The 16,911-nt window shown below is 43.4% G+C and overlaps 1 protein-coding gene across 1 annotated transcript in view; it reads right to left on the reverse strand.

Annotated features, from left to right (window-relative positions):
- Positions 1-14,634, reverse strand: part of GRHL2 (grainyhead like transcription factor 2) — a 172,645-nt gene extending 158,011 nt beyond the window's left edge. The window contains exon 1 of the mRNA XM_055546510.1: positions 14,047-14,634. Coding sequence (XP_055402485.1) covers positions 14,047-14,066 — 20 coding nt within the window. The 5' untranslated portion in view covers positions 14,067-14,634. The remainder of the gene's footprint in view (positions 1-14,046) is intronic.
- Positions 14,635-16,911: the final 2,277 nt, after the last annotated feature.

Genomic DNA, 16,911 nt, shown 5'->3' on the forward strand with positions numbered 1-16,911 from the left:
GATGATAAATTTCATCTTTAAGCGATATATAGAACACTTCAGAGACTAATAAAACACCAATAATTATAGCGTTAAGTAGAAAACTCAGAACAGCATGAATGATATCAAAATGGGAGATCATAATTTGTATACTTTTATAATCATATTCATGTGCATGTGAGAGAAGGCAATGGCACCCCACTCCAGTACTCTTGCCTGGAAAATCTCATAGATGGAGGAGCCTGGTAGGCTGCAGTCCATGGGGTCGCTAAGAGTCAGACACGACTGAGCGACTTCACTTTCACTTTCTACTTTTATGCATTGGAGAAGGAAATGGCAACCCACTCCAGTGTTCTTGCCTGGAGAATCCCATGGACGGAGAAGCCTGGTAGGCTGCAGTCCATGGGGTCGGGTCGCACAGAGTCGGACACGACTGAAGTGACTTGGCAGCAGCCTCAGCAGCAGCATGTGCATGCACGTGTTAGATACTGCAAGAAAATATATGACGTGTTGCTGTCGTTTAGTCGCTAAGTCGTGTCTGACTCTTGCAACCCCACGGACTGTAGCCTGCCAGGCTTCTCTGACCGTGGGATTTCCCAGGCAAGAATAATGGAGTGGGTTGCCATTTCCTTCTCCAAGGGATCTTCCCAATCCAGGAATCAAACCCACAACTCGTCAACCTCAGACTGGCAGGCAGATTCTTTACCACAGAGCTGCTAGGGAATCCCATATGAAGTGTCAGGGCCCAGGAATTATGAATGGCTTCTCTTCTCTGTACCTTTCTCTAGTTTTCAGGTTTTTTTACTTGTGAACTTATATTATCTTCATAATCATAAAAAAAGGCCTCAGGATATGATGCTTTAAAAAGAAAACACACTACAAATACAAAACTGTACCATAAAATAGTTGCAGCAAAAGTCAGCCTGCACCATAGCATTGAAAGCAGTGAGGTAGGCCATTCAGAAATGCTTCAAACAGTGATTTAAAAAATAATCCATTAAATACTAAGTACAATAAAAAAGAAGTCTGAGAACCATAAAAACATTATAATGTCTTCCATAGTCCAGGAATATCTGGCACAAAAATAGTAAAATCTGGTTAGTCCTGAAAGCTCAGCATAGCATGTTCAATTCGGTTCACCTGGCTAACCATGGGTTATGCTGCAAGAGGAAAACTCCCAGTTTGCAATTAAATGTGTCCTGGGTATTGACCACACAGGCATTTTATTGTTTAAGAAGGACCAGGAAACCAAAAAATAGCATGTGTGTGGGTCATTTAAATGAGGAAAAGAGAAGAAAAACAGCTACAACCACCGGTCAATTCAACTTCAGGATACTAGAAATGATAAATGAACTGTGTCCCAAGATTTGTGGGCAAGCTTAACAAGCAAATTTGTGGTTTTGTGTGGCTGAATACAAACCTCACCTTTTAGGATGTTTACTGAAAAGTGAAGATAAACACAGGATAAAAAAGTAGCCTTTCTTTATCTCCCTCTCACAAGACCTACAAGGATGTGCACCTTTAGACTTCCAACGTCCAAAGAAGATAATGATTTTGAAAATGTAAGGTACGGTATTTAAGACCTGATGAATTTCAGCAATATGAGAAGAAAAGTATGGGCAAGGGGAAGCCAGGCTGGGGTGGGAGAGAAAGGAACAACTGCATATTTCTCTGTGGAATCCACAACCAAGAAGTATATATCTTAGAGTTCCTGTGTCATAAACCATGTTGATTCCCACAAGCTAACGTTGCTTAGGTTTTGTTCACGAAGGCAAAGTTTCTTAACACTTTTTTTTAAACCTCACCCTCTCCAACCCCCACTCCCCACCACCACCCCACCACCCCTGCTTTTTTCCTGACACATTTTTGGCAACTTGAGTGATTCTGTGAGGCCACTTTCTCCCTCAAGTTCACCTCGTGTACTTTTTGTTCCCTGCTGTGGATGCTCCTTGGACATGTTAAGTAAATAACTTCACATTTGCGACAAAACCACCCTGAAAGACGCCTGCAGGAAATCCAGTGATGCAATCTCTCCACAGCTTAACTAACAGACTCCAGCTCGCGTCTGGCATGATCTATGAACCAGCTTGTAGAAGCAGGTAGATGAGTCAAAGGCTGGGCCCTCCAGGGAAAAGCAAGCCTATGTTATGGAAAAAATAAGTAGCTGTTAAAAAAAAAATTAATAAAAACTCAACCGTGCCTACATCTACCTTTTGTTTTCAAAGGAAGTCATATTCCAGGTTCTCTTTATTCCTGCAAAAGATTAAACACTACTGGACCCACCACCGAGTCGCTCCCAAGAACACGCACTCAGGTGAGGTCTGAGAAGGCCTGGAAGGCGGCCCCGCCTACAGAGAATTTTCTCCAAGGGAAACTGCGCAGGCGCGCAGGCAGCCTACTGAGTAGATGAAAACGTTTCTCTTCTGCTTAGTCACCCTCGACCCCCCCAGCTCCAAGTTACACAGAGGCTGGAAACTCCCACACCTATTTGTGCTGTTTTGAAAAATAGTTGGACTTGATAATTGGGCCAACCCAAAGAGACAGGGTTGTTGAGACCAACCCAAAAGTGTCCAGGTGAGTGAGGCATAGTGCAAAAGACACACGTGGTGTTCCAGCAGTGATGAGTAGAATGGCATGCTTGGATAGGAGTGAGGGAGCGGATGAATTCTACCTGGAACAACTAAGCAAGCTGACTCTCTCTCCCCTTTTATTTAGGGTACGTGTGTGCTATTTTTACACATCTGCATGGCCAAATGACTATTCTTTAGAAAGAACCTTTAAATGGTTCTCTTTAATTACAAAAACAGTACAAGCTCACTTCTGCAAACTAGAAAAGTACAGAGAAGCACAAATAAGACACGGAAGTGTCTGTAATTTCTCCATGCAGAGAGCAAACTACTGTTAACCTATTGTGGCTGTATTACTATAGTTTTTTGTTTTCTATCCCTGTAAACATTCTAACATAATACACCATGACATTTTTTTCCCTGTTATTAAAGATTTTTCCATAATATGATTTATAATGCTTGCAGAGTTCTCCATCATCTCACTGAACAGTGATTTACCAGAGGATTTAAACCAATCCTCTGTAGCTGGACACTTAGAGCTTTCCTGATTTTTCAGGAAAATATTTCTTTTTATATATTTCTACAATTAATATCTTTGATTACTTCTTCAAAATAAAGCCCTAAAACTGAAGTTCAGATGTCAAAAGATAGGCCCATTTCAACCACTTTAACCAAACTGTCTTCCAGAAAGTTTGTAATAATTCATAATCCTAGAAATGTATTTTACTCAAACCCAATTTTGTTAATCTTGGCCCATTTGACAGGGAAACCTCGAGCTTCCCTGTTTTATCATCTGTACTTCTTGGATTATTAATAAACTAAATAGTATTTCATCTGCTTATTAACTACTTGTAGCTTTTGTGAACTGTCTACTCATGGTTATGGACCATATTTCCATTGTGACATGTGTCCTTTTGAAAAATGTTTTCAAAACTATGTATAAGATAGACACCAAGATGCCAAAGCAGCTAAAAACCATGGTCTGCACAAAAAGCACAAATGTATTTACAGGGCTTTATAACCTATCAGAAGTCCTCCACCCTGAGAACCTTCCAGGGCCTATAGTCCATTTTGTCTAGGTACCAATACTGGCTTCAGAGAAAATGAACTTCAGAGACTTTTAAATCTTAGAACACAATAGAATACCAGAAAAGGAGATTTTATTCCTGACCTAAACAAATAGTCATTTGTGTGCCCTGGAGTGAAATAATATATTGTCTTATAATCGAGGAGAAACTGCAGGTGCTATTCTTGTCCTTATATTATTTAATACCTCTTCTGAACTCTTATCAAACCACTGGTTTGGCAATCTGGTTGACAATGGGTTTCCCTGAATTATGTCTTATTAAGAGGAGGAGGAATCAGGAAGTTGGGGGGGGGAGTAGGGGGAGGAGGGGTGAGGGAAGAGGACGATGGGGAGGAGAGGAAAGGGCAGGAAGAGCAAAGAGGAGAACCCTTTGTCCTTTTTGCTGCTGTTTGCAATTTAATAAATTTTATTCAGTGTCCCGTGCATTCCAACATTACCTCTCACTCCACGAGCCTGCACAGAATACACCACTTCCTGGGCGCTCTCTGGCAAGAGAGTTCTTCGAGAAACTACCAGCGCTTTTTATCTGATTTTCTTGTACCTTTATCTACCAGCCCAGTGAGGCTGTTCAGGGATCCACTCGGTAATCCATTGATCTCACAGCCTAGCTGCCCTTCTGAATTCCGCGTGGCCCTCTGAATTCCTCCTGCCTGCCAGAAGTCTGTTTGTCATCTTAAACCACCTTTTATTTTGCTAAAATAAAATGATTGAGTGGGGGAGGGCATGGGAACAGAAGCAGGTCCCACTGTGCTGGGTCCTCTCCTATCTTGTTAACATCATCTTTCTGTGAGCTGCCAGCAGTCCAGACCCCTCTGGAAGGGAAAAAATGAAACTCGCAGAATGTTGGAGTAAGTGATTATCCTCAGAGATCATTTAGTTCCACTTCATTTTACAGGTGAAAAATAATGAAAGAAGAACCCTCTGATCTTATGTTAATTATCTTACTGGCAATACAGGAAAGAGGCTAAAGCTACCTTTGTTCCTTGCTCCTTTGAAAAGTTAGATCCAAGAAGTACAGAAAGCAGTTATTTTCTGAGGCTCACTGAACTGAGAACCAAAACCAATGATTTGGGGTGAGTGTGGGAAGGAAAGTGTTCTAGCAGAAACACTGTTGAAATCTTAACCGGGTATTTCCTACAGTCATGTTCATATTTTAAGACACAAATAGGCAATGCCTCCCCTGTTCTCAATCTCCCTACCCATAAAAGCAGTGTATTTTTTAATCAAAACGTCAGATTTTCAATTCATACAACACTGGTGTGCAACACTCAAGAAAGAATTAAGGCATTTTTATCTCCAAACCAAACTTTTAGCTCCAAATCCTACACTTGGGTACTCATAGACCTGGAAGGTTCATCCTAGAAGGTCTGGAAGGTTCACTTGTAAGATCTGGAAGGTTCACCCTAGATCTCAGATTCAAGGCGTCAAGTAAGAATCAGTTGCCCAGGAAGACAAACAGCACTTGGTCATCTTCTCCTAGACCCCAGCTCTGCAGGCTGAGCCAAGCAACTCTCTCATCTACTGAGAAAAGCCTGCAGCTCAATAGCGGCTGAAGCGCAGTTTCTTTCCGTTTCTTTTTTCCTCCTCTCTTTTCTCCATTCTTCTCCCCTTCACTTCAACCTTTCCCCTTTTTCTAAAATCTTGATCTAAACTCAGGAGTCTTAAAAAAAGAGACTCTGGGGGAGTAGGGTTGTTATACATATACATTCAGCGTTGGAAAGACAGGCGGGCACCAAAATAAAAAGAAGCAACAGGCGAATCTTGCTTTCCTTTTCTGCTCCGGAGGGTGTCTGCATTCACACTTGTAAAGGAAGCATTTCCTTGGGAGTGAATGTGAAGTCAGATCACTTTAAAAGTGCACCCCACAAAGTTCACTGCCCTGTTCATTACAAAGTAAAATAAAGGCTCTTTATCGCCACAGGCAGCGATGGCTTTCTGCTGAATGCCCATTTCAAATACATGGTCAATCTCCATAACCCCGACAGATTGTCAAAATGTACATCAAAATCCGCTGAAATGCACCAGCTTTTTTAGTGCCTTCCATAGCACTCAAAAAATGTTTGTTTGGTGGGTATTTTAAGTAACAAATCAAAATACGCTGTTTTTAAAAATAATATTATTTTAATCCCGTTACTCCCCAGAATACATCAAGCTAAAACACTTAATTCTCTTCCCAATATAAACGGGGGTGGGATGTGGGGGTAAATCCCCAAGGTAGTACTTTCTGTTTCTATCCAACCTGCCCCTTTATAGTCCAGTCCTTTTTACCATAGACCATTAAAAGACATGGCACAAAATGTAATTTTCTGGTGATGGATGGATATAGGATGGATGGATGGACGGATAAATAAATAAAATGGAACTAAGGACTACTTTAGTGGATGGAAATACACAGGGCACATGGAGGGTAGAATGAACCTGAATTTTGGAGGCCTAAATTTGAAGACTTGTGAAGCTGTCTGAAGGACTCCTAGGTATATGTTGTTGTTACTAAGCAACCCACTCATCCTCGTGGCCCGAAGCAGAAATTCCTATTCAGCCTGTTGCTGCTCGCTAAGGAATTTTTCCTGGACACGTTTGCCAAACCAATCACTACCCTATTTCAGCTTAGACCTAATGTTTTTATAATTGAGCAGGAATCCTTGAATACCTTTTGAAAAGGAAGAGTGTACACACCCCAAAGTGAATGGCAGGGATCATGAGTGAGGACTCTAGGGCAAGGCTTGCCTTAAACTAAGAAGAAGTTAAAAGTAAACATTTCCCAAGGTTAAACTCAGTTGACTTGAACTAGATAGGGTGGCATCATCTACAGCCTTCATCTTAACTCTTGGCTCAGGTAACAGGGATGGTCTGCTGATGCTTACAAGGCTAAAAGAACACAGCAAAGTTCACTGACTAAAGGAACGTCTAAAATCAGATTCATATTTATCTCTCTGCACAGAAGATATGCATGTGTAAATTCCTATCAAGTAATATAGGAGGAAAAAAAAAATCAGGAAAGTGGCATCAGGAGACAGACCAAGAAGCGAAGGAAGGGAGAGAAGGAGGGAAAAATGGGGGAAAAAATATTGTGTCAGACTCAGGATGAAATAAGAGGGAAAATACTATTTAACCAAATTGTCAATTTTTTAACCTGAAATGTATGCCTAGTTGTATCAAAGTCACAGAGAGGAACCAAAGCATTTGTACGAGTTACCTAAGATTTTTTAACAACTAGTTTTAATAACCTAACATCAAAATAATAATCTTGTTTAAAGTATCTGTAGATTTTAAACAAATACTTCGTGGGGTTCTTTGATCGTGTTTTTGCATAAATGTTTCTATGTATGTTTTTGACTTACTTGGCTATCTGTCTAAATTCTCTTTTTGATTTTGCAGAATATAGTACAAATTGCTAGATACAGCTCTTCAGCACTGCTCCAGCACTGACTTTTAATCCTCCTTTAAATCAGATGGCACTGGGTGCATTTGAGTGACCTAGTCTCTGCAGTCAGTTTAAAATAGGATCTAATAACAGATCAACAGAGGGCCTAGTGCCATCTTATCAAGGTAATACTTAAAGCTACCATCTTAAAGCAGCCTACTTAAATACTTAAAGCAGCCCTAGAAATGAAACTGCAACCACCATCCCATTAAATATTTCACCAAGGACCAACATCATATCATACAGATCAGAACTTGTTATCTTTGACTTTGTGCTATAAAACAGAACCTAATTTTAACGAAATAACTGTGCCCAGAAAAATGAACACCAATTTTATGCTGTAATGTGAAATTATGGAAGGATGAGGTTGGCCTTCTAACTCCAACTCAGCTCCCTAGTGAGTGGGATCCAGCCTAAAATCTGAGCTTGACCTTTTAGCTCTGGGCCTGGCAGAAGCCCCCGTGGGGTGACATCACTCCAAATCAGGTGTTTAGCAGATCTGGAAATGTATGACCTGTCAAAAGGGTCCCATTCTTCCACAAGGGACCATTCAGCAAAACAATGAAAGTAAATGACATTGAGAGAAGGCCTAAGAACTCTTAACGAAGAACTCTTAGAAAAGAGAAAGAAAGAGAAGTCACTCAGTCATGTCCAACTCTGCGACCCCATGGACTGTAGCCTACACAGGCTCCTCCGGCCATGGGATTTTCCAGGCAAGAATACTGGAGTGGGTTGCCATTTCCTTCTCCAAAAAACTCTTAAACCCAAGTTAAAATGTTAGAAGCTAATCATTTAGAAGCAGTAATACTGAAGGTAAAACAAAGCCCACAGACTTCATTTCACATAAGCGAATATACACCTGAAAAGTTGCTTATGAATTGAATTTATTATTCACTTAAAGCATTAGTTTGTTAAATAATCCAATGTAGATGCCCTGGCCCCTCTCCCCACAGCTCTGGGGTGGGGCACATGGAATGTAGTTTTACCAAGTGCCTCAGGTGATATTTTTGTAATCAGATGAGGTTGCAGTGATTTAAAGAATTCCTACGGACATTCCTATTACTAAGCACATACATGATTATCTTCAACCTTTTTTCCCCAATCAATCTAGACTTTCGTATTATTGTCTGCTGCTGCTGCTGCTGCAGCTAAGTCGCTTCAGTTGTGTCTGACTCTGTGCGACCCCATAGACGGCAGCCCACGAGGTTCCCCCATCCCTGGGATTCTCCAGGCAAGAACACTGGAGTGGGTTGCCATTTCCTTCTCCAATGCAGGGCAGTGAAAAGTGAAAGTGAAGTCGCTCAGTCATGTCCGACTCTTAGTGACCCCATGGACTGCAGCCTACCAGGCTCCTCCGTCCATGGGATTTTCCAGGCAAGAGTACTGGAGTGGGGTGCCATTGCCTTCTCCGTGTATTATTGTCTAGCAGTTTCTTATTTTTCAGGTAGGTTAATTTTGCCTGTATATTGGTTTATTTCACTGAAGATGCAAAACTAAGGAAAGCACACTGTTTGCTGTCTCACTTCGGAACACAGTGGATCCGTCTGTTTTCTGACAGATGCAAGTTTGCAGAAATTGAATGACGGCAAGAGAAAGGGTAAGCCTTATTTTGCTGGAGGTTAATTTAGGGTTGAGACTCCTCTATAGCACAGATGGTAAAGAATCTGCCTGCAATGCAGGAGACCAGGGTTCAGTCCATGGCTCAGGAAGATTCCCTTGAGAAGGAAATGGCAATCCACTCCAGTACTCTTGCCTGGAGAATCCCATGGACAGAGGAGCCTGGCAGGCTACAGTCCAGAGGGTCACAAAGAGTTGGACACAAATAAATGACTAACTCACATACACAATTTAGGGTTGAGATAGCCAGGAAGGGTGGCAGCTTAAAATAAGAGGTTTAGACAGGAATGTCAGAGCAATACCATGCAGGTCCCTCTCCTTCAGTTCTAATTCCCCAGGGTCATCCAGAATGTGTACATTTTTTTCATCCCTAAATTAAGACATGTGCAAGATTTAATCCATTGCAGGGAAGATGAACACTGGACTCTAGCCATTAAACTAGTGATATCTGAGGAAAGAAACAAGACTGATGCTATTGGCTAATTCTTTATTTACTACCCTCTTGACTGCCAAGACCATTTATAAGTATAGTGTTGTCTGGTTTTGAGTGTACAAGTGTCTGGACTATTAAGTAGGGAGTTGGTTATGTTAGTTTACTTAATGGGACCGCTGTCTGTCTACATCTCTGATTCACCCACACTGGGCTCCTTTCTGATCTAGAATATGCTAAGCACTCTCCTACCTCAGGGCCTTTGCACCTGCTCTCCCATCTGCCTATAACACTCTTATCCCAAGTATCTTCAGTGCTTGAGCCCTCACTTCAGCCATCTGATCAAAAGTCATCTCATCAGAAAGGCCATGCCTGACCACCTTATTTAACATAATTCCCATTATTTTCAATCCCTTTAGCCTGCTTTGCTTTCCTTTGTAGCATTAATCATCGTCTAACTTGTTATATATTTACTTCTTTATAGATTTCCTCTGTTTCCTGGCACTACAATGCTAGCACCATGATGGCAGGGAGTTTGTTCTATTTGCTAATGAATCTCAATGCCAGGATCAATGGCATTGTTCAGTATATAGTGGCACTCAAGATATATTTGTTGAATAAATGAATGGGTATTTTTAGTGCTTTGAGGAAGATATGGTTAACTTGGTGTTTGTGATTTTAAAAGATATTTTAGGGATTTCCCTCGAAATCCAGTGGTTAGGACTCTGCATTGTCACTGCCCTTGCCCAGGTTCTATCCCTAGTCAGGGAACTAAGATCCTGCAAGTCCTGTGGCATGGTCAAAAAAAAAGTCTATAGCCAAATAGAAACATATACATTTATAAAACCAAAGAGTCAGTCAGTCAGTCAGTTCAGTTGCTCAGTTGTGTCCGACTCTTTGCGACCCCATGAATCGCAGCACACCAGGCCTCCCTGTCCATCACCAACTTCCGGAGTTCACTCAAACTCATGTCCATCGAGTCAGTGATGCCATCCAGCCGTCTCATCCTCTGTCGTCCCCTTCTCCTCCTGCCCCCAACCCCTCCCGGCATCAGAGTCTTTTCCAATGAGTCAACTCTTCGCATGAGGTGGCCAAAGTACTGGAGTTTCAGCTTCAGCATCATTCCTTCCAAAGAAATCCCAGGGCTCATCTCCTTCAGAATGCACTGGTTGGATCTCCTTGCAGTCCAAGGGACTCTAAGGAGTCTTCTCCAACACCACAGTTCAAAAGCATCAATTCTTCGGCGCTCAGCCTTCTTCACAGTCCAACTCTCACATCCATACATGATCACTGGAAAAACCATAGCCTTGACTAGACGGACCTTTGTTGGCAAAGTAATGTCTCTGCTTTTCAATATGCTATCTAGGTAGAAAGCTTAATTAAAATGTTTCACCCCATTAATTGAAAGATTACCCACCCACATAAGGCATCTATAAATTTGTTTATTTTTCTTTATAGAATTATGGCTGGACTCCCTAGATAAACTGCACCGAATGACTGAAGGTAATTGCCCTAAGGCTAAAGTAGGGTGGATAGAGAGAAGGGGGACTTTTATAATATCTGTTCAAGTCTCATCTTCTGCTGGATTGTGAAAGTCCCTTGAGGACATAGCCCACATTATGTATCTTTTTATTCTCCTATATACTTATCTGAATGTGTTGCAAATGGTAAGTAATCAGAAAACACATATAGGTAATGAAAAACACCTGTGGGTTTCAAATAAATCATATATATTCTGAATATTTTGGCAGTAATGTAAGAGTTTCTAAATCCATCACTCTGCTGCTAGAACATACATGCTTGTTGACAAAGACCATAAATCTTCATAAAATGTTAGAAAGGGGGAGTAGAAAAATTTTAAATATGTACAAAGACAAACTGTCCTAAAAATACTTTGTTTTAAATAGCGATAGCATCAACATTGCAGAACATAAAAAGTAGATCGTTTGCATCTGAAAAGTTCACAGCTATAAAAAAGATGATGCTACTTCAGTCCAGACTTGCTGACTGGAATTATCTTCCTGTGCTATCCAAAAGCTTACCTACTCTTTGATGGGTTTATAGAAAGGAAAAAAAAAAAACCTGTGTGTATTCTTTTAGGTTAGTTCCAGAAAATGTAGACAGGCCTCCTACACAGATTTACCGTGAAGCTGATCAAGTTCAAGCTTCAGGATCCCCATTTGTTCTGGCAGGAAACACCAGAAAACAGGCTCATATGTGTGGGTTTTTTTTTTTTTTTTTCTTTTGAGATCTCACCCCTACTCCACCTAACACACACAATTGCATAAGCTTCAAGCTCATAAAAACCTGGACTCATCCTGACAGCCCTCCATTAGAATATTAACTTTAAGAAAACTAGGCTAGAATCTGCAAAAACGATCCCAAAATCATTTTTTAATGTCAAGCATTTTTCCATAGTCCCAGCAAAGAGAGGTGAATGGGGTTCAACAATCTCTTTGGGGTATTGTTAGTATTTCTTTTCCCCGAAAACAAAATGAAGTCTTGGAAACCATGACTAGATAAAAGTTACTTTCATTAAATGTAAGTATACATAACCCTAGTTTTATCCATAGAAATTTGGTAATGTATCACAGTGAACTAGATTGCTAGTGTTCTGAACTTATTATTTCTTTAAATTTATTTTTAATTGACATATAATTCACAGTCGACATGGTATTAGTTTCAAGCACACAACACAGTGATTTGATGTCTATATACTGCACACTCAGTGGCTAAGTTGTATCTTTGCTACTCCATGGGCTGTGGAGCCTACCCATCAGGCTCCTCTGTCCATAGAATTTTACAGGCAAGAAAATTGGAGCGGGTTGCCATTTCCTGCTTCAGAAGATCTTCCCTACCTAGGGATTGAACCCATGTCTCCTGAGTCTCCTGCATTGGCACATGGACTCTACCACTGTGCCACCTGGGAAGCCTGTGGACATTATCCGCACAATAAATGCAGTTACTGTTCCTCACCAAAGTTAACACAACGTTATTGACCATATTAGAACTTATCTTCAATACTAAATAAATTATCTTTATTGGTGCTAAGTACAACCGGTTAAAATATAAGCCCATCTGATTTCACCCTAAATTCGAGTCCCGTTGTATCACAAAATGAAGGGGTGCGACCAACGTTATATGATTTACTTAAGGAATTACAGTAAGTCTTATTCACTAGTTTTGCGACCATTTTTGACAAGATGAAAACAAACCAAAAAAAAAAAAAAAAAACAACCCTGCTGCCATATCGGCTTTTGGTTACTCAAGTTTTCAAACTCGGAGTAGTGAGTTCTTAAAGGTTAGAGAGAATTTAGGGGGAAGAAACAAGGATACACTCAATCACTGCTCCAGTCCTACCCTTCTCTCGCCCTCTTCTCGTCGTTTGCAACCAGGTCCATCCCTCAGGTGTATATAGTCGCGGTAGCTAATTTTTCACTAATGAGTAAAGTGGTACTAATACCTAATTTTTTAAAAATATGCTAGCCTGTGATGTTAACTACGCCTACCCTACCCGGGGCTTAACTTTAGGGACAGTCCCCTCCATCTCTCGATAGGTCCGCGGGGCATTCGCGCTCCCCGCCTCAAGGTCCCTCAATCCGAGAAGGTCCAGGGCCACCTGGCCAGGAGAGGCGCCCTGAGAAAGGTCTCCTTGGGTTGGCCACAGCGCCAAGATAAAGCTACCGGGCAAGGCGGGAAGGTGGCCCCTACGCACTCCAATAGGACGCAGCCCGTTCCCAGCCGGGGACGCGCCCGACAGGAGGGGGAAGGGAGTGTCGCCACCGAATCCCAGGGAAGGCCGCGGGACCCACCTCCGGCTCCCCCTCGCTCCCGCCCTCGGCCCCACCTCCCCCAGCCTGCACAAAGCCGGCGCGGAGGCGGGGGCCAGGCCTGCTGGGAGGCCGCCCGGACGAGACTGGACCGGGGCCCGGCGCCCCGCGGCTCCGGCCGCCGTGCCCCGGCGCGTCTCCTGTTCCAGTCCCGGACGGGGCGGACGCGCCCCCCGGCTGGCCTTAGGAGGCGCGGGAAGCCGGGCTCCCCGCCTTTTCAGGCGACAGTCCCCCAGGGAGGCCAGGCGCACTCGCGCCGTCCCGCTAGCCACGCCCGAGGTGGCGGGCTCCAGCGCGCGGCGCCCGGGCCGTCGGGGCGGCGGAGGCCGGCCGGGCGCTGGGGTGACTCCCTAAGTCGCACGCGCCCCTTCGCGCCCAACCGTGGCACAAACTCTGGCCTCAAATCGATCCCCCTCATTTCCGAAAGGCCCCCGTCCTCCGGCACCTGCGTAAGGTGGCCAAACAATGCGGGGGCGGGCAGGAGGGGCGGGGAGGCCCGGGGACGGGGGTGGGTTCGGCGCCCCTGGCCCCCGAGATCCCGGCCTGCCGGCGCCTGGCCTCCCGTCGGGGGCGCACACACGCACACCGTCCGGCCCGGTGCGGGAAGATGGCCGTTTCTGCTTTCAGGATAAAGGCTCTTTGTTGCGCTCACACAAAAGCCGCCAAGACCCGCTTTTCCAGCAGGCCCTTTGGGCAAATCGAAGGAACGCAGCTGAATTTTCCAAATGGCCCTCGGAGCCCGAAGCGGTGGGAGCAACTAAAAGAGAGGGGGAATAAGAGGCCTCCCGCCCTCTTCTACCGAAACCTCTGCCAATATCCAAGGATTCGTCCTGGGAGACCGGGGCTGAGATCATTCGTAAAGGGAGGAAGGAAAGAGGAAAACCTATTTTTACTATCAAGGCCCAAAGGGGATATTAAACATTCACATTCTTTCAGGGTTTCTCCCCTTAACCAGGGTAGAAACATAATCTGGAAAAGTCTGGATACACCAAAAAGAAAAAGAAAGAAAAAAAAATACCAACAATAGCAACTTAAAAAAAAAAAAAATAACAAACCAGTTGCCATCAGCCCAAAGTGGTAGTAGCAGCAGCCGGCGCGTGTGATCCACTTACTTGTCCGACTCTTGTGACATGTTTGATCCAATGAACTCGCTCCCCTTTTCCTGGAGCCTCAGCCTCTGGTGAAACTGGACTTTCAAGTCTGTGCAGGTGAAGGTGTGTGAGAGCGCCCGAGATGGCAGAACAAGAGCTACAGGTAATTCTGCTTTTCCGTCCCCCCTCACCACTCTCGCTCGCTCGCCCGCTCGCGCCCTCACCTAGCCGGAAAGGTGGGATAAGGGGGGGGCCCCTCACATGGGGCCCGAGCTCGGAGGCGGCCGGGCGGCGCGGAGTCCCTCCCGAATCGTGGCAATGGGCAGCCACAGAGCAGAAAGTGGCGGACTTGGGCGGCCACAGGTAACTTTCTCGCAAGGAGCTGAATTCTTTCACTAAAGGGTACGAGCCCGAGGGACGAGCTGCGCGGTGATTGGCTGCGGGGCTCCCTCAGGTGCGCTGCCATTGGCAGAGGCGCGCTCAGGTAAGGCCCTTCTCCAAGTGCAGGTAACTCACTCCGAAGTTTACCTGAGTGGAGCGGCGGCACGCTTGCAGCCCAGCGGCGGGCCGTGGGAGCTGAGGGTCGGTGCTTGGAGCAGACTTCGTGCTACGTTTCCCTTCTTCCCGGGGGCCGGCCTGGGGTGAGGGGTCGGGGGACTTTGAAGGAGAGAAGTTAACCAGGAAAAAAAAAAAAACCAACACCTGCAACCACTAGGGATTGTGGGTCGAACGGAAGGACTAAGGAGAGCTGAACTCGGGTGTCCCAAGCCAACCGGAATCAAATGCGCAGCACAACCACGAGGCTTTTAATACCCACATTAAGAGGACAGTGTTGGACAGTGTCAGAAGAATAAGGGACTGAAGTTTACGTTGTGCTCCGAGGGGGCGAAAAGCGCAAAGATCGCCAAGTCTGTTACGTAATTGCATTTTTAACATTCTTATCCACAACAAACAACATGTCATGTCCCAATGTGTAAAAGATACGGTAGACGGCTAGACTTATAAATAGATAAGCAGACACGACAGCGACTGAACAGCAGCAGCAGCATCCTTTCTTGACCTCGGCGGGTAGGGAGTGGCTGATTTTGATGGGATGAAGAAATTTGGTTGAACAGACACTCAAAGGGCTCAAGCGCACCTCTTCCATCTCAATTCTGCAGCCCAGGATTGCAGAGCTGCAAACGACTGAATCCCTTCCATAAACCTATTGTCATTTGACGTTTCCAGGCAGGCATCAACATTTACATTGTAATTCAATAGAAGCAGCAACTACAAAGGTGCTTTATCCTTCCAGCTTAATATGGTTGCTACGGAAACAATTCAGGATGAAACTGACTTTTTGCAGTTTTGTTGCCCCTGGTTGAGAGCAGCGAATTTGCAAACCTGTAATTTATAACCAATTCTTCCAATGAGTACTTGTGTAAATTCTGACAGTAATCTAGCCCATGCATATTAATTGTAGAAATAAAGAGGGCATGAAACTTTTATCATAATTTATTTCGAGTTATTACTATGTTGGCAGAGATGAAACAACTCCCATTTTAATCTGTATGGATCATATATTTCCTGCACATGACATTATGAGGCAAGGTTTGGTAGCTCCATGTTTCATTCTCAACAAATGAATTTCAGGATTTTTTTCTTTTTAAATACAATATAAGCACACACACTATCTTTTTTAAGATAATACAATACTTTAAGGTAATGCAATACCTACTTTCATGTACCTTCTTAACCTCCTGTCTAGAGGCTACCAAATTCCACTTTTAGCTGTCTATTCTGTCATTACCTTCCTATTTCTAGTAATTTAAGCAGCTATCCCTTGATTTATCAATTTTGATAACAGGTGCTTTGACCACCTCTTGCCTTAGATAAGGACTTAGCTCTTTCAAACCCTGTCCAGTTTCATCTTCCACCATTCTTCCAATGTATCTCTTTCACAGCTTAGGCACAGCAAGTAGTCAGTGAGTGTGCAATACTAGTCACAACAGAACCACCTACTGTACTACGCTTGTTTTCTTATTTTTAAAACAAATTTTTATCTATTTACTTAGTTTGTGATGTTTCCAATCTGATATTTTTTTTCTACAACATGTCTATCAAATGACTGTCACATTTATTTTTCAAATGATCAATCAATCCTACCCCCCACACCCCCAAACATCCCTCCGAAAGTCCACTGCCCTTTTGTCCCAATGGAGATGAGTTCCTCTTTGGACCTGCTACTCAGTTGTCATCTTGGGACAATCCATCATCTCCAGAGTAAGAGCCCCATTTCTCTGTCCTGTGACTTTTTGCTTGGTTTGCTGCTTTATTTTTTCCATGGCATATGTTCCAGTAGTAGCCCAAGAATGGGTTCAGAAGGCAAAACTTATTCAACTTTCTTTTTTTTCCCCAATTCTTTCTTTTGAAGCAGTTTGACCAAGTGTCAAATTCTAAGTTGAAATTTTTCATTCATAAGTTCATAAAAATTTATCTTTTATCTTTTGGCAGCCAGTGTTGCCATTGAGAATTCTGACGCCATCCTGATTCCCATTCCTTTGTGACCTAGAATTTTTCTTCCTAAAAACTCATAGAATAATCTCTTTATCTCTGATATTCTGAGATTTCATAATTATGTGCCTTGGTTACCTAATATTCTGAAATTTCAGTATATTGGAGGCTTTCATCAAATGTTTGCAAACCTTTGACTGTCGCTTCATACTTAAGAATGAGATCTTAAAACCCCTCTGGAAACTAGACATAGGGGTGGGAGGAAGGGTTCTTGCTCATTGATGGGCTTGCCGTGTGGTGATCGTGTTCAAAGTTCATCTTTCCTTAGGAAGATTCCCAAATATCAGAAATGAGATGTCTTTTCTTCTGGGCTCTTCAGCATCTCAAGAGAAA

The sequence above is a fragment of the Bubalus kerabau genome, chromosome 14 (genome assembly GCF_029407905.1).
Source record: "Bubalus kerabau isolate K-KA32 ecotype Philippines breed swamp buffalo chromosome 14, PCC_UOA_SB_1v2, whole genome shotgun sequence".
Taxonomy (NCBI): Eukaryota; Metazoa; Chordata; class Mammalia; order Artiodactyla; family Bovidae; genus Bubalus; species Bubalus kerabau.